Source organism: Arachis ipaensis, chromosome B4, assembly GCF_059453495.1.
Source record: "Arachis ipaensis isolate K30076 ecotype BB chromosome B4, ASM5945349v1, whole genome shotgun sequence".
NCBI lineage: Eukaryota > Viridiplantae > Streptophyta > Magnoliopsida > Fabales > Fabaceae > Arachis > Arachis ipaensis.
In genome coordinates this window covers 137,205,862-137,228,775 of record NC_142439.1, presented here as the reverse complement: position 1 = coordinate 137,228,775, position 22,914 = coordinate 137,205,862, and the positions used below count along the sequence as shown (strand labels likewise).

Sequence of the window (22,914 nt, the reverse complement as noted above, 5' to 3'; positions counted from 1 at the left end):
TTTAGAAATATATGTGAATTAAAATAAATCATTTTCGCTTTGAAAAACATGAAATAAATTTTTAAATTATCAAAGACGGTGATTTAAAAAATTATACGTTGATTTAAATGTATAATGTCTTCGAAAATAAAATATTAAAACATTTTGAATCATGATTTATTAGTATATATGTAAAAGAATTTGAACTACATAATAAAATATAGTTTAAATAATTGATGATAAATACTATAACGGACAAAGAATCAATTGCAATTATTTAATGTAATTGATATTATAATTACCGTTCTTAAATATAATTATTATTAATTTTTATTGTATTTTTATATATAAAAATCAAATTTTAAAAAAGAATATTAAGTATTGATTACAATAGTGCCTAATAAAAAGGGATATGATTTTCTAATTAATATCATTAATTAGCAGATTTAATAAGAACAGTGATAAGTAGAATGAACGGTGATAAGTAGAATGATAAGAGAGTGAAGTAAAAAATAAAACTGTTATTAAATGATATAAATGAAGTAAAATATGGAAAATTTTAGCTGATTATAGCTGAAAAATTTTGGTTACCAAACTTTTTCCTTGTTAAATTTATATTGATAGATAGAGGAAAGCCGCTATCTATGTTTACAAAATATATACTCTATCAAGTCAAGATAATTAAGTTAATGTATTCTTTTTGCAAATTAAACATTGACATATATTGTGTATCATGCATGTTGCATAATGTAATAAAAATGATCCTTTTTTTTAGTTATTTATTATTATTATTATTATTATTATTATTATTATTATTATTATTATTATTGAAAATGAAGATAAACACAAGAGAAACCAGATTTTGAGAAAACTTGCAGAAATAACAAAAGGGATAGCTTGTAGAAACAGAAAGTGTGGATAGTTAAACACCTAAAATTCTTAAGGCCTCAAAAGAAACCTTGTGTTTTTTTCTTTTAATATTTATTTGTTTCAGATAAAGGCATTTTCTTAACATATGGCTTACATTAAACCGCTGATTTGGATACCCTATATATGCTCTTAACATGTTATGGATAATTAATTAGCAGAATGTGATAGATAAATGTTAACTACGAAGAAGTACGGATACTTCACTAAGGCTCCATTTAATTTGGTTGATGTATAGGATAAGACATAAATATAAAGAAAGACATTGTCATTAAAGATATAGACATAAAATATTTGTGTATATGTATTGTGTTTGGCAAAAATAATGAAAAAAACATAAATATTTAAAAAAAACTAAATTATTCTTCATTTAAAAAAGATTTGAAGAGATAAGAGGACAAATTTTGAAATTTTAAAAATTGAATAAGGGTAAAAGAGTAAAAATTTAGTGTCTTATAAGTTGTGTCTCAGTGTATCACCAAATTAGAGGTACACAAATTTAGTGTCTCTGTGTCCATCTGTGTCCTCTCCTATGTCCTTTCAAAATGTGTGTCTCATCAAAGCAAACAGCAAACATGTGTCACCGTGTCCATGTCTCATTGAGACATAGACACCAGCCAAACACTATCTAAGTTGTCGTGCCCGTGGACACATTTTGGATACGACACTCATCGACACTCATTTGATACGCATGTCTTTTCTATCAAATCGTGTCTTAATATATAAAAAATAAAAAAAATTCTTTACCAAATACGTTTGGATACACCTAAATACCATTATATGTTAATATTTTCTGTCTTATTCTTAACATATACTCTTGAAATGAGTTTATAAATAATATATTATTAATTATTAAAATAAAAAATATTTTAAATATTTTATATAATTAATAAAGACATTAAAATAATTAAAAATTAATTTATATTTTAATATCAATAAAATATCAAAATATCATTACAATTTGTTTAAAATATATATATATATATATATATATATATATATCGTGTTCCCGTATTTTAAAAATTTAAAATTTGTGTGTCCGCATATCTCGTGTCAAATCATATCCTATGTCCATGTCAATATTCGTGTATCATAAAAACTTACAAAACAGAACTAAAGAAGTAAGGAATCCAAACAATAGATTTGTGGATTGAAAACAAATTTGATTGGTTGTGACAAGAGAAAGCTAGCAAGAAAAGAGGTGGGGAAAAAGTGGCTATTTAGACCCCAAAACAAGACTAGTTGTTGAACTTCACTGAAGACTAAAGGATAGATATCCAAACACTGACTATATATAACATGAAATAGGGGAAATTACACTCTAAGCTTCACAACCACCAAGTAAATACAGAGAATTAAATAAGAAAAAGTTGAGTTCTTAAACCCTTGGCAATTTGCTTTCCTGAGTTATAAAAAAAAATCAAAATTTTCTTTTGAACTCATAAAAAATGTGTTAGCCTCATCTGTAAGATCCTATATGACTATTGCTATATGCATTGTCATTCTATGTACTAAATTAATTAATTTAAATGGTTTTAATAATAAATTTAATAATCAATGCACCTGTTAGTAGGAATGACAACACTACCCGAATCCACAACTCGAATCTGCATATATATATATATATATGTAAATAATTAGTAAAAAATTAATAATATTGTATCATTTTTTAAGTTTTTACTTTAATTGATATTATGTATATGATAATAGTTATATAAATTTTAAAATTTAATTTTATTTGTTGAATTTTAATAATTATAGGGACGGATAGAAATAAGATGAATACTCACGGGATCGAATTAGGATTCAATTTTTTACTACTCGCGGATAAAAGCGGAATGAATTTATTGTAAGGCGGGACTTCTAAGTTCTAACCATTGCCACCTCTACCTGTTAGTGATGTGTGGCATTGACATTAATAGAATAGCATTTATAGAGTTATTATTATGTTCATATCCTCAAATAATTTCGGTCTTTTAATACATTCTTCTCAAACCTAGAAGTGGATCAAGCGAAGTGAGAATTTTGATAAATATGGAGATTAACACTAACTAGTATATATATATTGGTGTCTTAACATTATCTGGTATAATTAAGCACTAGAGCTTATGAATTGCAATTATGATATATAGATGCTAATTCCTTCAATTATCAATATCTAATTAAGAAGTCAGTTACAGAGTCAAACTCCTTAGCATTCTCTCTCTACATGGGTATGGTTTCATGCGGTAGGGAACACTTTTCATATGTTGGAACACAATTATCTGTTACTATGCCGAAAGTAACAGAAGAGTCCTAAAGTAACAATCACAGGTTCAGTGTTATAATTTCATAAACATTGTAGAATTTAGGTGCAGGAATTGCATGTTATAGGTTATAGCAGCGATGTTAAGTAAATTACTCATTTCTTGATCTAAGTAACAATTCAGAATCAGAATCTGAAGACACATTCATCTGGCAAATAGAATCATCATCTTCACTATTTCATTGACACAGTTATTCTCCAGATGAATCAGCATATCATCTCAATAGCACCAGGCAGAACACTAATCTTTTTCGGAAGGAACCCCAAATGTTCCCCGTCCGATTGAATATGAATGCCGCCGTTGCCTGAGATGTCCTCCAACTCGATTGAAAGTGCGCTATGATACAAAGAACAATCTGAATTAGCACCAACAAAAACCTAAGCAAGCCTAATTAACAGCATGAACTAAGTCTTGTTCTGCTAGGTAGCTCAGCTACATGGATTAGAAGACAAATGCAGAGTCACATTTTCGAATTAAAGCTTAACAATAGTGTTTCGAGCCAAGATCATACCTTCTTGCTGATATATTTTCAAGTGAGAGATGTGTTCCATTATACAGCTTTTGTAATTTCAGTATGAAATCATGCCACTTAAAGTTTTGAACAATCACAACCTGAAGAATATAACACAACTTTTACTTTATTCAAAATATATGATAATATTCATCCAAGAGATTTTACAGAAACATATTTCACCTCTAAATTTCCACTGTAAGGAGTAGCATTTGGTGTAATCTTCATGCCACCACCAAAATACTTTGCATTTCCAACGCAAACGGTTGTTAGTTGAGGCCATGTTTCCCACTCACCTTCATTGAACTGCATTTCTTTAAGTATTATATGACCTTATATGAAAAATATGCAGGAACTAGAAAAATTTGGAGATGTGAAGCTTTACAGGAAAAAAAAGAAAAAAAAGGAACTAACTAACACTGACCTTGATTCTCAAATCCTGGTTTTGATGCCCCATGAAAGCATGCAATGCACCAAGTACATAGCACAGTTTACCAAAGCTCTTGTATCTAGAAGCATAAAAACCAGCCTTTGCACTCCTGCAAAATTTCGCGATATGCAATTGGATACGGTCTATGAATTACACTAATAAAAAATTTCTAAGTTTGCCTTACAAATGGATGTCAGCAACATTTATGAAGTAATGGTTTTCGCAACTTTCTCCACTGATTACACCAATGTCTACCCTTGATCTTAACCCTGTAAGAATGCCTACATTAATAAGTAACACAGCAAACAATATTGCAATTGCAAAAACGAAGAACAAGAACAAGAAGAAACCTCTAGCAACACGTTCAATGGCCTCTCGAGGATCATCTTTCCTGGAAAAGATCCAACAGATGTTTCCATTCACTGCATATAAATAAGAAGCGCAAGAAGAATGAACACACAAACAGAAACTAACCAATGAAGTGTTCTTGCAAAGTCAGAACCAGTTCCCAAGGGTATAAGCTGCATAAAGCCCAAACATACTGAGGATTCAATTCAGGACTTTTTGCTAGAGGTATTTAGATAAACTTGAATTGAGTAGAAACTAATAATATTGCATTCTAATTCCAATTATATGACTCACACCAAGAGCAGTTGAATGTGTTGAGTCTTTCATTTGACTAGTAACAGGTTTTCCAGCCCAAAAAAATCCATTGACAACCTGCTAGTAATAAACTGAGCTGGATCAGGAGAGCAATTAAGTTATAATGTTGAAATTCTTCAACAATTAATATCAACTAACAACTAATAATGTTAAATAAGGTGGAATTCTAAAAAAAAAATTAAAGCTATTTGCACCTCATGAAGAGTTCCATCACCACCAACGGCAACAACAGCATCAGCACCTTCTCTTATGGCCTGCATAGCATGGTTGCATATAACAACTCAGAATCATTGGAAGCAATAGAGTTACTACTACCTCCATTTCGAAATAAACTTCGCCAAGCTTATTTTGAAACAGGGGGAGTAGTAAATACCAATCGTGCGATTTGAAGTTCTTTGAGCTAACCTCTCTTGTTATGTCAATAGCATGACAAGGACCTGAAGTTATGGACTCCAATATCTATTCATTTATAGAATGGTTAAATTTATCTATTAGTCCCTATAATTTCACCAAATTTGTAATTAAGTTCCTATTGTTTAAAAGCTTTCAATTGGGTTCTTACACTGTTTTGAATTTTGTAATTAGGTTCTTTCTAAGCCAAAAACGTTTATAGTTAATAGAATATTCTGAAAAAATAAGATGTTCAGGTTTAGGAATTTAGCCTTTTAACTGTAGGTATTTTTAATTTTGGGAGGAATATTCTGTTAGCGCTAATGTTTTTTGTGCAAAAAAACCTAATTACAAAATTCAAAATAGTGAAAGGACCCAATTGCTTTTAAACTACAAGAACTTAATTACAAATTTAGTGAAACCATAGGGACTAACAGAGTAATTTAACCTTACAGAATCAACACAGCATATAAAAATATTGAAAAATAGAAACAACTTATCATGGATTTACAAATTAACAAAAAGCAACTGAATTTGCAGATTTGATCTTTAAAAAAACTCATCTTACAATGACTAACTCACATTGCATTCTTTACCGAGGCGAGACTGTAGATATGGCAGTATCTTCCTCCATTGTCTACCAGTCTTCCCATTACAACCTAAAACCCAAGATTTAGGTTTCTCAACTTTTCAAATCAAATCATATAGCTCTATATTTATTACACAAGAACGCATGATTTGTGAACCTAAGAATATGATAAAAATTTCAATCTTTTCCCCAAAAATGTAAACTTTACCTCAAAACAAATAATGGGTAGCTCTAATCTAATTCCAGCACCCTATCATTAAGTGCAGGAACTCAACAAGATTTTTTTTTCTTCTTCTTCAGAGTTTTCTAAGAAGAGAAAATCATTACCTCGAGGATTGACGATGAAAACAAGGTCCCTTTGACGAGAAGAAGAAGAAGAAAAGGATGAAGAACCAACTGGTTCTGGTGTCATCATTGGTTGTAGCTCTGATCTGAAAACCATGGTGCTAGCAGCAACCACGTGCATTCCTCTTCCAAATGCCTCCATCATCATCATCTTCTGATACTGTTGATATCTACGCTACTATAATAGCACACAAACTTTCTGTTTTGTTATGCTGTTATGCTGAATTTGATATTTGGAAAGAAATGTATAAGATAGATGACGGAAGAAGCAAGGAACTGTTTAACTATCTTATATATTATACATGTTAAGATTGATCATCGTACTTGACAAAGGGAATGGACAAAGTACAATGTTCCCTTTTCAAAACAACAAAAGTTTTATGATGAAATTAATGCATAAATGTATTAAAAATATGATTATCTTTTCCCTATGATACTTCTACATGAATTTTCTTTAAAAAATTTGTTTTATATATGAGACCGTGCGTGCGCATGCGTGTGTAGAATTGACAAAACTTATTGCCAAATATTATCAAGTAAAATGAATGATTATACATAATTTATTTGTGCTTTCTGTCATTTACTTTCACTGTCTTAATGATGCAGGTTTCCTAGTTACACATAACCTGATTATATAGTTATACTACTACAACATTTAATTAGGCCATGTTAAAAGTAATAATAACAAAAAGATAAGAATTCAATAACAGCAATATTCACTTTCTTTAAAATATAAATATATATAAACAAATCCCTTTTTTTTTTAATTCCTTCCCATAATAATTGTCATTGGAAAGAGCAAGAAGCTTGCAACCAAAGCCAAGCCTGAAAAGTGCATGAAGTACTATATATTTCAACTGGTAAGAAGTACAATCTTACAAGATTATACTTTAATAAATGAAGATTCTATGGAGTCAGAGTTCAAAGACTTGGTAACAATAAAGACTTCAAGACTGTCTATCATAAAAAGTTGGAAAGTTATAAAATCAGGTGTGATTCCATAAGTCTAACTGCATGTTTGGTTTTCCGTCCTCCAAACCATGATTTGGAAACTGCAAACGGAAAACCAAACACAGGTGAAGGGAGCGAGAGAAGAGTTGCAATGGTGATCAGAAAAGAGGTTTCCTCCCATTCAACATTCCCAGCAAGTGATCAAGAACTTTTCCCCCTCCGTCTCGCAAGCCAGAATGCATGAACTCATTAGTTATCCAGAGCCTGATCCCTGCTATTTGAGAAGCTGTTTCAATGGACAGTTTAAAATTCACATACATATCTTCGTAGTAAACAGCTGCAGCGACGGGTACCTGCCAGCATTAAATGAAGCACATTAAAAACAGAAAACTTCACGACGTTCACCTAGTAGATTCGACTCTAAATAGGACTAAGATATTAGAGACATGAACCAGTGCCTCTGAACATTTTGAAACCAATACAGAAGAGCTCTTCAAACAACAACTCATTCACTTTTCAATTTCAACCAACATAGAATATGGTATGGCGTGATAAGTACAACTTTACATTTCTAGAACACGATTTGTTGTGGTTGAACCAAATATTTCGGTTGTAATTTTGAAAATATTGTCAAGTAGAGAAGTTCTCTTTAATTAGCTTTTGCTATATCATCATGGGAAATTGAAAAAAGTACGTCAACAACTCTGTATCCAAAATCCACAAATATATATTTGCATTTACAACTATGACGACACTCAAATAAGAATAATATTATCTTTTCGTGAACAAAGAATAATATTATCTTAATTTGAGGTTAAAAGAGAAAATCATGATCAATTAATCTAAAATAAATAGCCAAGACTGGATTAAATACCACATTGCTAATTCAAAAAGTCACACAATTTTTCGATGTAATCTGGACCATTTATATTTTTATATGCATGATCTAGTGGCTATTTGAATTAGGGTACGCTCCCATTACCTTCGCATAAACCACTCCTTTCATTTGACAACAACACACAAACTTGTGAGTTGTGACAATATTCAGAAGGGACCTCTAGAAAAACCTAGCTCCTCTTTGTTACTGATTAAGAGATTGTTTTGATATGAACTTCTCCATGAAATGGGTGCTGAGTAAACTACCTTGTTGTCTTTCAAAGCTTGGACGTTGTAGAGCGGGGGCCAATCCTTCTTCTCGGCCAAAATATCAGCTACATCTTTGAACGGTTTCAAGGCTTGAATCTCATCAAACATCCATGGGAAAATCATCTACAAAAGGAAAACATGATTAGCACCTTGCTCCTCATAATTATAAATAAATGCATTATTAGCATTTGAATTAGAAGTCAAAAACATGTCTCTTAGCATTCAATGTTGCCGCAGAGTTTTTAATTTATTTTGCGGGCGAAGCATCACGCTAAAGTATCAGTTTCCAGATGCTAGAATGTGCGCAAGAATCAAATCAAAACAAAACATCACAGTACTGCACAAAGAAATGTCACACTGAACAATGAACACAATTAAATATTCAGAAAACCATGTATTATTTAAAACCTACCTCTCCTGTAAAGAGTACAGGTAGTCCTTCTCTAGCTGCCTTAATTGCATCGAACTTGTCATTAACTTCATTCCTTATTCTATGAGCAGACCATCTACTAGGAGAACCCTAGAGAGATATATAGAATTGAGGGCAAGAGTTAAAGGAAAACAATAGATTATCGATAAAGAGAGAAAAAAAATTGAAGGGATTGTTGTAGCATATACTATACATAACCAAGAAAGTGAAGAAACTGAAATGGAAGTCTACCTGACAATAGATGGACTCATGCATGAGGGCATACAGTGGATTAGTATCAAAGACTAATGACTTCTCGAACTGCATGGAACATAAATCAGAGGTTTATCTTCAAACTAAACTTCATGGTCAGGATTTAAAATCAAGGAAAAGTAAATAATTTCTTACAGAACTCAAGAAATAGTAACTTATTCTCTTTGGTGCTCCCGGAACTAACGTAGGCTCCCACACTCTCTCAAACCTAAAAAATTCAGTACAGAACAAAAATGAGACACTAGTTTTCTTTGGTGCTTGAATGAGGGACAAATGTGATTTCAAGATAGGAAACATAAAAAGGAAAAATAAAAATCAGCATTTAAAGCATTACAGATAATGCATGCGCTCAAAACCGGCTCCAGATCCTAAGCCAGAGAGACCAAGAATTTGCAACCCTCTTGGGGTTAAGATTCCCCCGGATGGAAGGGCCACCTATGAAAAGGGAAAAGGAAAAATGGATTTTAGCGAGGTTATCTCGTATGCTTCTTTAAAACAATAAGAAAAGGTGTACGAGAGAGATGCTTGCCCCTCCTCCTTCTTTTTCTGCTAAATAATTAACAAGTTCTTGAACTACTTTAATATCCTGAGGGTATCGCTTATAATACTTCTCATTTTGATTTACAACTTGCTCAAAGCCTACTCTGTACACCGAATCTGCCGTACATCCATCTCCAATTGGAGGAATTCCTCCTGTCAGAAAGGCTTGCTTCAGTCCCTGGGGTGCAAAACTCAAATATGTGACTGCGCAAAAACCACCATAACTCTGCCACAGTTAACAAAACAGGATAAGAGTTAGAAAGAGTTGAAATCCAATGTTACTGTGGCATCAAAGGTACAATTTTTAAACCAACATTGAACAGCTACCGTAGAAAATGATTGACACTCAAGGAGAGAAAAAGAGAGGAAAGATGTTAAGGATTGTAAAGCCAAACTGCTCAGCATCAGAATCAGCTGCTTGCATGAATACTATTAGAAAACTCTACTGAGAATACCTGTCCCAAAATTGTCCAAGGTCCGGCATTTGGAACAATTCGTACTCGGATGAACTCTGCATCATTTACTATATTATCAGCTCTAAAATGTTTTAAGAAGTCGGCTAATTCTTGTGCAGATTTGAATTGCGACATTGATGACACAGACAGAGGAGTTGATAATCCTGTTCCTCGCTGCAGAATGAAAATAAACAAAAAACAATAGAATAGCTTATCATACACAAAGTGGTCACAAGACAAAACGTTGACAATGATACAAGTGTTTAGCAAATCATGCCTGATCCATCAAGATTACACGAAACTCTTCACAAGCTTTCTGAATCCATCCGCTAGATTCAGTTGGCCGCATGCACTCAAACCCAGGTCCACCTTGCAAATATAACAGGTATGGCAATATTTGCTCTGCTTTCCCAACTGAAATGAAACAACACATTCTTTTAATAAAACAATCCAAGATGATGAAGGAGGTGATTAACAGAACGAAGCCTAAGCGCTCATCCATCACTAATCCATAAAACAATAATTTACCATAATTTACCACAAATAACTTTCTGGATGCCATAAAAAACTTATTGTGTTGACTAAGAAGTAACGATATCAAGATGAACAGAATATTTGAGAAGCCCTTGTGCTTCTGAGTATGAGAAATCTAATGTTGCTCCCGTTGCCAACATATGTAGTGCTCTTGAGACTCTAGTCATGGTAGTCAATACTAGAATGTAGATAGATAGGCTGCCTCCATCAAAACACAGTAATTTCCATCACCAAATTGTAAGCTTTGAATCATACAAAGCAACCAAAGAATAATCACTCATCAGATGCAAGTAACATGCTTCACCAGCAGTTCCAGCTAAAGCTCCTTTATTATTTATCCAAACAAACTCACGTGAAGTAATAAATTACCTAAAAGTTTAATGATCCAGATTCCAGATTCCAGATTCCAACTCCACACCTCCACCTTTCCAAGGATGAGAGTTAAAAATAATCATTTCAAAAGTTGTAACACAACCAAAAAAGTCAATTAATACTTCCAGAGAATCCAATACTTTGGATTCTTCACTCGGATCCCATTTGACAAAATATTCAAAACACCAGCTGGGTTTTCCCAATTTCAGAAAGTGGCACATCACTCAACTCACCACCAAAATCCCATTTTTTTTTCCACCGCAAAATCAACACACAAAGAAACTCAAACCCTTGAAAAACCGAGGAAATTCTTTTCTTTTTTTCTACAATCACTAAATAATCCAACTACGGTGAAAGAACCACGAATTCAATCAAACCCAAAAGAAGAAAAAAACCACTCCTTTTGATTACTGTGATAACTATAACACTGTTACCTGCAACGACTTCACGAGCAAAAACCGTGATCTTAGGAGAAGAATGAGTACCACGAGAGTAGTCAAGAGGTACAGTGAATCGGTGATCGCGAAGCTGGAGCTCCGGCACCGATTGCCATTCGCCGGTGACGTGCTCCGTCGATGAATCACCGGCGGCGGCGTTTTTGTTGTTGATAAGTGCGGTCATGGAGAAGTGTGAGGCGCGAAGAGAATGTGAGAAGAGAGTAAGAGTTCTACGATGGTGATGGTGATGATAATGATGATGATGATGATGATGATGATGGAGTTGAAGTTTGATGAGTGATAATGTTGTAGTTGGTGTGAGAAAACGAAGTAGTGGTGGTGGCGCGTGAGTTAACAACATATTGTTGAGGCGAGAGATGACGAAAGCAGATAATATTTTGAGCTCACATGCACGTGTATCTTATCCTACGGCCACTATTTTTTTAGTCATCAAAAGTTATCTGAGCCGTTTATTTTAGATGGGAATTATTGTTGTTATATTTATATTTTTTTAAATATATTATTGGGTAAAGTATATTTTTTATTTTAATTTTAGTCTAATTAGCTAATTTTTTAAAAACATTAGGGCTAATTTAAGAATAACGTTACAAAAATAACTTTTAACATAAACAAATCAAACATATCTAGCATACGTTATTATTAGATTGAGTCCTGCTACACATACAAGTATTTTTGGTTTACAAGTCTTACAAGTCCAGTAAAACACACGCATTACACTTAATTAACGCATTACACACTTCCACATTCAAGAGTAAATAAAACGCATGTTATTCAACAACTTCCTGTTTCCAAAGCGCGCTACTCACTATGCATTATGAACGACTCTTCTTCTTCTTCCTCCATGAAAACAATTTTCTTGCCAAATTTGAAGATAATGGAACTTCAGAAATACACCCAAACTATTACAGAAATACACCCCAACGATTACAGAAATACACCCAAAGGATTACAGAAATACACCCAAACGGTTACAGGAATTCACCCAAACGATTATAGAAATACACCCAAAGGATCACAGAAATACACCCAAAGAATTACAAAAATACACCAAAAGGATTTAAGAAATACACCAAAAATTCGTTGAAGTACACCTTATGCATATTTCAGAACTCTTTCTCTTTCTCCTCCTCATCTTCTGCTGTTTCTTCTTTTTCAAAAACGATTTCAGAGCTTGATGTCAAAAAACAATGGAAATCGAGAATAACGAAGAAAGAAAACAAAGAGAAAAGCACGTAAATAAAGAAGAAGAACAGAAAGAGGAAGAAGAACGTGCAGCAAGAAGAAGAATAAGAAGGAGAAAGAGAAGGCAAGAAATGAAAGAAAAAAAAGAAGAAGAGAAAGAGGAAGAGGAAGAAGACGAAAGAAAAGAAGAAGAGAAGAAGAACATGCAGTAAGAAGACGAAGAGGGAGAAAGATAAGGTAAGAAACGAAAAAAAAGAAGAAGAAGAAGAGGAAGAGGAAGAAGAAGAAGAACGTAGACCTTACATCATGTTTTTGGGGTTTATTTGTTAAGAGCTTTTCTGTATTAGATTAGTCCTAAATTTTTTTAAAATTTAATTGTCAGAAATATATTTATTGCAAATAAAAAATTTTTGAAACAAATTTAAAATTAAATAAAATTTAAAAATATTTTTAAAATTTTTAGCAAATTTTAAGGATAAAAAATATATTTTACTATATATATATAAGAAAACGAAATAGTAACTAACAACATATTGTTGAGGCGAGTGAACGAGGACAAAAGTAGATAATATTTTGAGCTTACATGCACGTATATTTCATCCTATCGTCGCTTTTTTTTTTTGTTGATATATTATTATATATACGAAAAAGTGAAGTAATAGTGGTGGCGTGTGAATTAATGACATATTGTTGAGACCATAGTTGTAAGAACCGGACCGGACCGGCCGGTTCGACCGGAAAACCGGTGAACCGGACCCATAACCGGTCCGGTTGAGTGCTGTAACCGGATAAGGAAGAGAACCGTTTCGAACCGGGTTGAACCGGCCGGTTTTGATGAAAACCGGAAAACCGGCGGTTTCTGGTTAACCGACCGGTTCGGAAATGTTTTTTTTTTTTTTTTTTTTTCAAAACGACGTCGTTTTGGTTTATTTTTAAAAAAAAAAAAAAAAAAAAAAAAGAAAAGTCCTACGGCGCCTAAACCCCCACCCCAGTTTTCAGTTTTCACTTTCCCCTTTTCCCCCCAAGGCCCCAACCCTAACGGCGCCTAAGCCCCCCTCAGTCCCTCACCTCACTCACCCAGCCCCCAGCCCCCAGCCGCCGCCGTCATCCTCTTCGTCTCACCGCCGAGCGCCGGTCTGAACTCTGAAGTAACCAACTCAACCAAGGGAGTAGGAACAGGACAGACAGATACAGACCCGCGACGGCGCCACCCGCGAACTCGCCGTTGCCGCGAAGTCGCCGTTGCCGCCCAGTCGAAGTCGCCGTTCCATCGCTGTCGCCCTCGCCCAGTCGAACTCGCCGTTCCAGCGCCGTCGCCCTCGCCCAGTCGAACTCGCCGTTCCAGCGCCGTCGCCCTCGCCCAGTCGAACTCGCCGTTCCAGCGCCGTCGCCCTCGCCCAGTCGCCGTTGCTTTTCCGGTCGAACTCGCCGTTGCCTCGCCCTTCTGCTCTGTGACTCTGTGAAACAGGTAAGCTCCAGTTGACCAGTTCTGTAATCTGCAGTCTGCTTCTGCTCTGATCTGCACTAGAAGTTTAATGGTTGTTCTGTGAAAAATGCATTACACCCGCTCTGTTCTGTGAAAAACTTACTTTGTTTCTACACTTCTTGCTGACTTGCTGTTATGAATATGAATATGCTTGTTGAAATTGTTAAGCTGAATATCCTTGTTGAAAGATTGAAATATGAAATTGTTGAATATGCTTATTGAAATTGTTAAGCTGAATATCCTTGCTGACTTGTAAGTTGTAAATTTGTTGTTTACTTGTTTTGTTGATTTGTACTGGAAATATGAAACTGTTGAATTATATGCTTGATTTGAATCTATGAAATATGAATATGTTTGTCTTGCTGAATAGGGAATTTAACTATTTAAGCATTTAAGGTTGCTGTCTTGGTGAATAGGGAATAGGAACTAGGGAATTTACTAATTTAGGATTGTTATTGTTTTATAATTTTGCGGTTTTGCTACTCCATATTCTTTTAGAATGTCTGCTGCGAATACACCATCAGAAACACCATCTTCGCAAGAACAAGGATCAACTGCTGATGCATCAATCGGAACCCAAAAAAACAATAATAGAGCAAAAAACGATCCTGCATGGGGTCATTGTAAACAAGTTGTGGAGTCTGGAAAAACAATTCTGCTATGCATATATTGTGAGAAGCTTATTAGGGGTGGAGGAATTCATCGGTTTAAGCTTCATTTGGCTGGAAAAGGAGGAGATTTTGAGTCTTGTCGAAAGGTGCCAGCTGCAGTGAGACACCAATTCCATGAAAGTATTGAAGAGCTTCGAAGCAAGAAAAGAAAAACTCAAGAACAATATGCCGAAAGTTATAATGCTTGTGATGATGTTGAAAGAGAATTTGACGAGATCGAACGTAATGAGATGCAACAACAACAAAAATCTAGGGTTCCAACACCTAACTCTAGAAAAGGAAAACAAAGCAAAGGTTTACAATCCTATTTTCCACCGGCAACAACACCCGGAGCTCAACCAACTATCAAAAGCGTTCTTCAAAGCAAAGAAATTGTGGAGAAGTGTGATATTGCTATTGCGAAATGGATGGTGGATGCCTCTGTTCCATTTAATGCGGTTAATTCAGCTTACTATCAGCCAATGATTGATGCTATTGCAAGCATGGGTGCAGGGTATAAAGGGCCAAGTTATCCAAGAGTCCGTGGGTATTTGTTGAGTAAATTAGTTGAGGATGTGAGGAAAATGATTGATGGTTATCGTGAGATTTGGAAGCAAACTGGATGCACTATTATGGCCGATGGATGGACTGATCGTTGTAGGCGTACTTTGATTAATTTTTTAGTTTATTGTCCTAAAGGAACTGTTTTTCTAAAGTCGGTTGATGCTTCTAATATCTCAAAAACTGCTGAAAATTTGTTTAAGTTGTTTAGGGATGTTGTATTGTTTGTTGGTCCTGAGAATGTTGTGCATATTGTAACGGACAATGCTGCAAACTATGTTGCTGCGGGAAGGTTGTTGGAGGCTGAGTTTCCTAAATTATATTGGTCCCCTTGTGCAGCTCATTGTGTTAATCTGATGTTTCAAGATATTGGGAAGTTGCAAGAAGTGAGTCAAACTGTGTCACAAGCTTCACTGATCACTAAGTATATCTATAATCATTGCTATCCACTGTTCTTGATGAGAAAGTTTACAGGTGGGCGGGAAATACTTCGTCCAGCTCCAACTCGGTTTGCTACTAATTTCATTGCTTTGCAAAGTATTTTAGCTCAAAAGGATCCTTTGAGAGCTATGGTGACTTCTAGAGAATTTACAAGCTCGGCTTACCCCAAAGAAGCCAAAGCTAAGAAATTCGTGGATCAAGTCTTGGATTCTAAATTTTGGAGTCAATGCACTGATATTGTTAAGCTTACTGAGCCACTTGTTCGTGTTTTACGTATTGTGGATAGTGAAGACAGACCTGCCATGGGTTTTCTTTATCAAGCTATTTATAAGGCTAGAGAAGAAATGGTGAAGAGGTTTCAGAAAAGAAAGAAGGTTGTTGATCCTTATTTGAAGATTTTGGATACCCGTTGGGATGCACAACTTAAGAAAAATCTTCATGCCGCTGGTTATTGGTTAAATCCAGCTTTTCGATTTAATGCTGGAGAATTTGAAAAGCACAAAGAAACGATTTCTGGCTTGTTGGATGTCATTGAGAAATATGCTTATGATGATCCTGTACTGAATTCTAAGCTGACAAGTGAGAAGAGGATCTTTAAGAATGCTGAGAAAGATTTTGGAAGACCCTCTGCAATACGTGAACGAACCACTGTTATGCCAGGTGAAATTTCTTCATAAATTTGGTCTTTTACTATTGTGATGTATTAATTATGTGATATTATGATTGTGATAAATTATTTATCTGTTTTTTTATGTTAAGATCAATGGTGGGAATCTTATGGTTGTGGAGCCCCAAATTTGCAAAAGTTGGCTATTCGTGTTTTAAGCCAGACTTGTAGCTCTTCAGGTTGTGAGCGTAACTGGAGTATTTTTGAACACATTCACTCAAAGAAGAGGAATCGGTTAGAGCATCAAAAACTTAATGATCTTGTTTATGTTCATTACAACTTAAGGTTACAACAAAGGTACTTTTTTTATTGTTTTAAGTTGAAAGCATTATTTTAAAATCTTAATCATCACATGAGTAACGAAATATATTGATAACATAGGAACCAAATGAGAAACCAAGTTTATGATCCAATTTGTCTTGATGCATTTGAGGATCATTCGGAATTGATACTGGAAGATTCACCACCATTTTTAACTCCTGAAGAAATTGATGCTTTACGAAATGATCTTGCAAATATGTCTCTTCAATCACCTTTAGATGATTTAGGTATGCTTTTATTTATTTATGAATTTTGATCAACTATGATTTTTGTATGCCTTATAACATGTTTTATATTATTTTTTATCTTGATTTGTGAAACATTATCTATAATGCTAGATCAATTGGATTTAGAAGATGATCGGGATGAAGATGGAGCTAATAATTCTGTGGAAAATGCAAATCAAAATGAAACCAATCAGGATGTAGCTCCACATTTGTCAGATGAAGAGCAACTTGCCGACTTTGAAATCACTCATTGGATTTAGTTTATGAATTGTTATCCATATTGTGTTTAATTAAGATACTAATGTACTAGTATTAACTACTTTCATGTTTATCTTAGTATTAGTTATATTTAGACTTTGAAACTTGTTTGTTTTTAAAATGTTGGTGAAGAACTAACGATATGTATTTTGAATTTATTAATTTTATGACTATTTTTAGTATTTTATATTTTTTTTTATGTGAAACCGGTTTTATCGGTTCAACCAGCAGTTTATCGGTTGAACCAATAAACCAGTGAACCAGTAACCTGACCGGTTCGATTACCGGTCCGGTTCTTACAACTATGGTTGAGACGAGTGTGAACGATGACGAAAGCGGATAATATTTGAGATCATATGTACGTATATTTCATTTTACGATCACTATTTTTTCTTTAGTCATCAGAAGAAGATATTTTGGCAGTTTATTTTAGACGATAACGATTGTTGTTATATTCATACTTCTTTATATATATGAAAATACAAAATAATAGTAGTGATACATGAGTTTTTTTTTTTTTTAAGTAAAGATAGGAGACTCGAACCCGCAACCTCTTAATTGAGTATGGGGAGACTATTCCATTTGAATTGTTAACCCGCGACCTCTTAATTGAGTATGGAGAGTCTATGCCATTTGAGCTATAACTCATTGGCAAAAATTTGAAAAGATAGGAGACTCAAATCCGCAACCTCTTAATTAAATATGTTATTTGAGCTATTACTCATTGGCATAGTGATACATGAGTTAACAACATATTATTGAAGCAAATGTGAACAATGATAAAAGCAGATAATATTTTGAGCTCACATGCACGAATATTTCATTCTACTATCACTATTTTTTTTTTTTGTTCATCAGAAATTATATAAATCGTTTATCACGGTAATAATTGTTGTTATATTTACATTTTTTGTATATATAATAAAAAAGGTGATTTTGTCTTCCCAAATTTAATATTATCACTTTCCTCCTATAAAATTATAGCAAATTATTATTTTATTATTTATTTAACAAAATATTTTATATAAATAATTTAAAAATAATATAATAAACATTATTAATTAAAACAATAATATTCATACTCCAAATCTCTTAAAAAATATTGTTTTAAAGCAAGAAAAATTACAAAATGATAAATAAAAAATTAATTATTATTGGATTTATAATTTTTATCATATATAAATTTTATTACTTTGATTAAAAAAGAATTAATTTTGTTATATTTTATCAACCTTTTTATTTATTTTTTCTTGGTTTGACAAGTCAATTCGTCTTATGTACGAGCTCCATTTATCAATTGATCCAGTAAGAGAGATGCTACAAAAATAAGGGGATAATGATTTTCAAAAATAAATTTGGATCCAAAACATCAGAATTTGAGTAATAATGATTTAGGGGAGACAGCCCAACATAGTCCACAGCTTGGGCCCATAACACAAAAATATATGTAGTTTGGACTTAAGCACATGGCCCAAACTCTATCTTACCCACCTACGTGCTCCATCTGTATAGTTTGGCTAGTTGCATTTGGATCATATTCTTATCTTTTTTAGAAAATAAAGATAAATATTTTTTTTTTTTAAGAAATTACAAAAAAATAAACAAATTTGTTATTGAGTATATACTTAAATAGGGTCCTTGTAAGAATTGGAGTTTTCACGTAAAAATCGCTTTAATAAAATAATAACTTTAACTTTTCGGAATAGATTCGAAAACATAGAAATGATATTTTAAAACTAAAAAGGTGAAATTTGAATTCAATGAATTTTTCTGAGTTGGAAAATGTAATTTTTGCGAAAGATTTTTGTAAAAATGTGTACCGGTGCTTAAGGCGGCAGTACCGATTCTAGTCTGTCTGGTACCGTGTTTTGAGAAAAATAAAATTTTAAAAATTGATTTAATTTTTTTAAAGGACAAAAATAATTTAGAATGTAAAATCGGGCGCTTATCTTAAAGATTTTGGCCTAAAGTTAGACCAAACGGACCTAAAGTTAGACCAAACGGACCTAAAACGCTAAAGGGTTGAATCAGGCCCAAATTGGGTCCAAGCCCAACATATATAAGTGAGTTATGAGACTATTTGGCCTCATTGTTCAGAAACAAAAAAGAAAGGGGCGGTGAGAAGAGGGAAAATGGGTGATTGGGATTTAACTATTCACCTCCTCCTTCAAAACTCCATAACTTTTGATCCGAAACTCCGATTGACGAGTCGTTTGTTACCACACAAAACTCTCGTCGAGCTCTTTGTTTTTAACTAGGCATTGCTGGTAAAAAACTCTCTAGTACCAGTTTTCTGTCCTAGTCCAAAACTCAAAAATGGCTTTGGATTTTTTAGTTTATTTGTGTTTTTGGTTGTTTATGGTGATCTAGCATTGGAGTATTATTGGATTTTGCCCCTAATACCGATGGATAAGCTAAGGTTTCACTAAAATCTTATGTTTAGTTATTTTTTGAATCCTAGGTTTGATGTTTTGTATGTTATATGATGTTAGATTGAGGTTTGGTGTTTGTTGGAGTGAGTTTGATAGTTTTGGAGTTTTGAGTTTGAACTTGGTGTTTTGAGTTGTGTGGAAATCGGCTAAGGTATAGTTTCAGTTTCCTTTATGTAATATGTAATGTTTCGTAAACTTAGGCTAGTGACCTTTAAGATAGGATTGAATGAAGTGGTTGTATGATTTATTGGATGTGATTATATGTTTGATGATGATAATGATGATATGGAGTTTCTGGAATGTGTGGTTTATGAATTATGATGAAGGTTGAGTGAGTTGTATGTGGGGGAGTACGATTAGGAGGATAACTTGATGGGTATTGGTGTTGATTTTGATTGATGGTGACTATGAGTATTGTTAATGATAAGTGTTGAAGGAGTTGATAAGTTAGGATATTAAAAGTTGGATGTTGTATAGTTGAATAATGATGGAATATAGGAGTTTTGACGTGATTTAGGTTGAATTTAAATATTTATGAATAAGAATTTTGATAGTGTGGAATAGTGTAATTGGGATGTTATTGATGGTTGAGTTTGAGGAATGAATGGTATGGACTTTTGTGTTGTTTTGGTGTTATTTGGATTGTGAGCAGTTTGGTTTTGAATTGAGAGTTTTGGTAAATTTGAGTTTTTAGTGTCTTTGGTAAAAATTGATTTTAGGTCAACTTTGCCGGATCATATCTTGAACTACAGTTTTTGAAATTGATTATATTTTATATCAAATTAAAGATGATTCAAAGAGTTTTAAAACGATATAGATTTCGTGGAAATCGAAATTTTGTAGAAAAAGATATGATCGTTGGAAGTTGGTGTCAAAAATCTTATTTCTATAATGTTGCAGAAATTATGAATTCTGGTTTGTGTGCGCACGCACATTGTTGTGCGCGTGCTCTGAGCAGGAGCCATGTTTTCACTTGTGCGTACACACACCCTTGTGCGCACACACACACTGTATAATTTTTGAAAACGTGCGTACACACACTCTGGTGCGCACGCACACACAAGGATATGCCTACGGTTGAGAGCGTTCGCACACTCTGGTGCGCACTCATACTCTGTGAAATTTGCAAGTTGTGCGTACGCAAAACATCATGCATACGCACATGCTGGGAAGTGCCTTCTGTCGAGGGCGTTCGCACGTATCCATGCATCCATGCATAGATACAAAATGGAAAATTTTACCTTGTGTGCGTATGCACACTGTCCTTTTTTTTTTAAGAAAACCTTATTTTTAACTGTTTTACCTTTTCCGCAAGCTTGTGAGTTTTCGTAAAGTTTATCTAGGGTGTCTTAACTTATTTTTAGGCTTTGAAGCATAGAGAATATCATAAGCAAATTAACTAGATAATTTCAGGTAAAAAGTTTAGAGGGCGGAGCCGTATGATTCTGGAGTACTGAGGGTGGATTAGTTGAGTGAAGTGGTAGAGTACTGTAAAGACGATTAGTATGATGAAATTGTGGAGTTGTGAATTTGATGATGAACTTGAGATATTGATTATGGTTTATGAGAGGAGTATAAACAGACTTGTGCTATGAGCAGTGATCTCTGAGATTGAGTAAGTGATTGTGACATGCATTGTTTTCTGTCGTAGGGGTTGTGGCAGTCTCCCGCCTACGTTCAAATGTGAGTGTTAAAGCAGGACTTTTCACTCACATTTCTCTCTGGTTGCAAGGTGGTAGGGAACTAACCCACGGAATCATGTGGCATCCAGAGGAAGGTGGTAGGGCACTCTCCCTCGGAACGTTTCCCTCTAAAAGGAGAAGGTAGGCACTCATCCGTCGGAATTATTCCTCCTGAGTATGCGCAACAGAGAGATTAATCCGGGAGTTGCCGACCGGATTTTGTGGCGGGTTTGGCACTATAACGGACATGTGATATCACAGCCAATAGAACAGGCATTCATCATTTGCATCTCTTATGTGCTCGTTTGCTTTGATTACTTGTAGTTTACCTAAATGTATAATATGTCTACTTGCTATACATGAATATTACCTATGTATTACTTGTTTGCATATACTTGTGTTTATCTGGTGCTGAGGATGTCAAGTAGGCGGTGGCGATGGGATTGCGTGGAGGGTAGGTTAGCGAAGGCTGTAAGATACAGCAGTGTGATTAGTATTAGTTAGAAAATCCCTAAGTTTAGATAACCTTGTCTATTGTTTATGGTTTAAGTTATTTATTTTGCTAAGCTTGGATATATGTTTGGTGTGAAGTTCTAGGATTGCCTTCGGCATTCCGGAACCTTACATCTTATATATTGAGCACTGTTACCATACTGAGAACCTTCGGTTTTCATACCATATGTTGTTGTGCTTTTCAGATGCAGGTCGTAACCCACCTCGATGAGTTACGTGATGGTGGCAGAGCGGAGGATTTTTATCCCATTTTGGAGTCTTTTGATTACTTTTTTTTTAATACTCCCACTTTTGTATTTTATTTGCCTTAGAAGTCAACATTGAGAGAGATATTGTATAAGCTGTTTTAACTTTTAAAATTCTGTATGTCACTTTATAACTAGTCGGCCTAAACTCCACGGGTTGAGACTAGTATCTTATGATTATTATATTCTTATATATACATATGTTTTATTATCTTATATCTATATCTTGTACCTTAAGTTTGTAGCTTCGAGTGAACGTTTCGCGCTTTTGTAACTCTATTTTTGAGCTTATTTCCTTCATCAGGCTTCTAGAATTACTATTTCTTTCTATATATATTATTATATAAGTCTTAGAATTGTCGTAATCTTTGATTAACCTTTGTTTTATGGCATGAGGTAAGGTTTAGGATAATTACCGTGTCACATTCCTAACGAATTTTGGATCGAATGTTTTCATTCTAAAAAAAATTATTACGTTGAAGTCCATGAATAAAAATAAGATATATAGGTCTTTTTGTCACATTTTTTGAGATCCATTTCTCCAAATAAAATTAATCCGTCTAAGATAAAAATTTATATATCTTGTTTTTATAAAATTTAAGAATCTCAACGTAATAATTTTTTTTGAAACTAAAATGTTTGATGAAAAATTTTTAAAGACCTATTGAGTATATATATTAGCATAAAAAACCTTTTTCATCTCGTCCTCTACTATATCGATCGAAATTAGTTTTTGTGTCTAATCTCTGTATTTTGATTCAAGAAGTAATGTCTATTCTTTGTTTATTTTTATTATTTGTATTTATCATAAAACTGACCGTAAAATTTTTTTAATTCAAAATAAAATCGAACTTTTAATATCTTATTAAAGGACTATTTGATAGCTGCCATACCCACGTGGTTGCAATGTTGGATTATCTAGTGAAATGGAATTCCATATTGATTTCTAGAAGGTAACTATATTATTCTGG

The 22,914-nt window shown here is 33.8% G+C and overlaps 3 protein-coding genes across 5 annotated transcripts; 1 reads left to right on the top strand and 2 right to left on the bottom strand.

Moving 5' to 3' along the window:
- Positions 1 to 3,031: 3,031 nt before the first annotated feature.
- On the bottom strand, positions 3,032 to 6,601 carry LOC107635105 (sphingoid long-chain bases kinase 2, mitochondrial). The gene is made up of 12 exons (XM_016338477.3): positions 6,123 to 6,601; positions 5,789 to 5,865; positions 5,222 to 5,275; positions 5,011 to 5,070; positions 4,796 to 4,873; positions 4,628 to 4,674; positions 4,504 to 4,544; positions 4,338 to 4,422; positions 4,148 to 4,262; positions 3,907 to 4,029; positions 3,724 to 3,824; positions 3,032 to 3,548 (listed from the first exon to the last, which is right to left on the bottom strand). Exons 1-12 carry the CDS (start codon positions 6,289 to 6,291, stop codon positions 3,419 to 3,421), a joined length of 1,080 nt encoding a protein of 359 aa, XP_016193963.1. The 5' UTR covers positions 6,292 to 6,601; the 3' UTR covers positions 3,032 to 3,418.
- Positions 6,602 to 6,973: 372 nt separating this feature from the next.
- LOC107635104 (alpha/beta-Hydrolases superfamily protein) lies at positions 6,974 to 11,629 on the bottom strand. Of its 3 annotated transcripts, XM_088484042.1 has the most exons (12): positions 11,255 to 11,584; positions 10,818 to 10,872; positions 10,443 to 10,646; positions 10,192 to 10,328; positions 9,915 to 10,088; positions 9,449 to 9,685; positions 9,254 to 9,354; positions 9,055 to 9,127; positions 8,899 to 8,967; positions 8,650 to 8,757; positions 8,235 to 8,360; positions 6,974 to 7,444 (listed from the first exon to the last, which is right to left on the bottom strand). In XM_088484042.1, exons 3-12 carry the CDS (start codon positions 10,474 to 10,476, stop codon positions 7,250 to 7,252), a joined length of 1,254 nt encoding a protein of 417 aa, XP_088340168.1. In that variant the 5' UTR covers positions 10,477 to 10,646; positions 10,818 to 10,872; positions 11,255 to 11,584; the 3' UTR covers positions 6,974 to 7,249. The 3 variants fall into 3 exon arrangements, with proteins under 3 accessions (XP_088340168.1, XP_016193962.1, XP_088340167.1); XM_016338476.3 differs by lacking the exons at positions 10,443 to 10,646; positions 10,818 to 10,872 and having other exon boundaries at positions 11,255 to 11,629; XM_088484041.1 differs by lacking the exons at positions 10,443 to 10,646; positions 10,818 to 10,872 and having other exon boundaries at positions 6,974 to 7,362; positions 11,255 to 11,629.
- A 2,816-nt stretch (positions 11,630 to 14,445) lies between these two features.
- On the top strand, positions 14,446 to 17,073 carry LOC148569389 (uncharacterized). The gene is made up of 4 exons (XM_088485019.1): positions 14,446 to 16,258; positions 16,358 to 16,562; positions 16,647 to 16,813; positions 16,925 to 17,073. Exons 1-4 carry the CDS (start codon positions 14,446 to 14,448, stop codon positions 17,071 to 17,073), a joined length of 2,334 nt encoding a protein of 777 aa, XP_088341145.1.
- The last annotated feature ends 5,841 nt before the right edge of the window (positions 17,074 to 22,914 follow it).

What these genes read in the sequence shown, in the direction of transcription:
- LOC107635105 (XM_016338477.3), bottom strand. Translation starts at nt 6,291, where the DNA reads ATGATGATGATGGAGGCATTTGGAAGAGGAATGCACGTGGTTGCTGCT. An exon ending in CTATTGACATAACAAGAGAG is followed by an intron (nt 5,071 to 5,221) that starts GTTAGCTCAAAG and finishes CATGCTATGCAG; the next exon opens with GCCATAAGAGAAGGTGCTGA. An exon ending in CATTGAACGTGTTGCTAGAG is followed by an intron (nt 4,423 to 4,503) that starts GTTTCTTCTTGT and finishes GCATTCTTACAG; the next exon opens with GGTTAAGATCAAGGGTAGAC.
- LOC107635104 (XM_016338476.3), bottom strand. Translation starts at nt 11,618, where the DNA reads ATGTTGTTAACTCACGCGCCACCACCACTACTTCGTTTTCTCACACCA. An exon ending in GTTACTATTTCTTGAGTTCT is followed by an intron (nt 8,968 to 9,054) that starts GTAAGAAATTAT and finishes TGTTCCATGCAG; the next exon opens with TTCGAGAAGTCATTAGTCTT. An exon ending in AAGCTTTGAAAGACAACAAG is followed by an intron (nt 7,445 to 8,234) that starts GTAGTTTACTCA and finishes TAATGCTGGCAG; the next exon opens with GTACCCGTCGCTGCAGCTGT.
- LOC148569389 (XM_088485019.1), top strand. Translation starts at nt 14,446, where the DNA reads ATGTCTGCTGCGAATACACCATCAGAAACACCATCTTCGCAAGAACAA. An exon ending in AACTTAAGGTTACAACAAAG is followed by an intron (nt 16,563 to 16,646) that starts GTACTTTTTTTA and finishes TTGATAACATAG; the next exon opens with GAACCAAATGAGAAACCAAG. An exon ending in ATCACCTTTAGATGATTTAG is followed by an intron (nt 16,814 to 16,924) that starts GTATGCTTTTAT and finishes CTATAATGCTAG; the next exon opens with ATCAATTGGATTTAGAAGAT.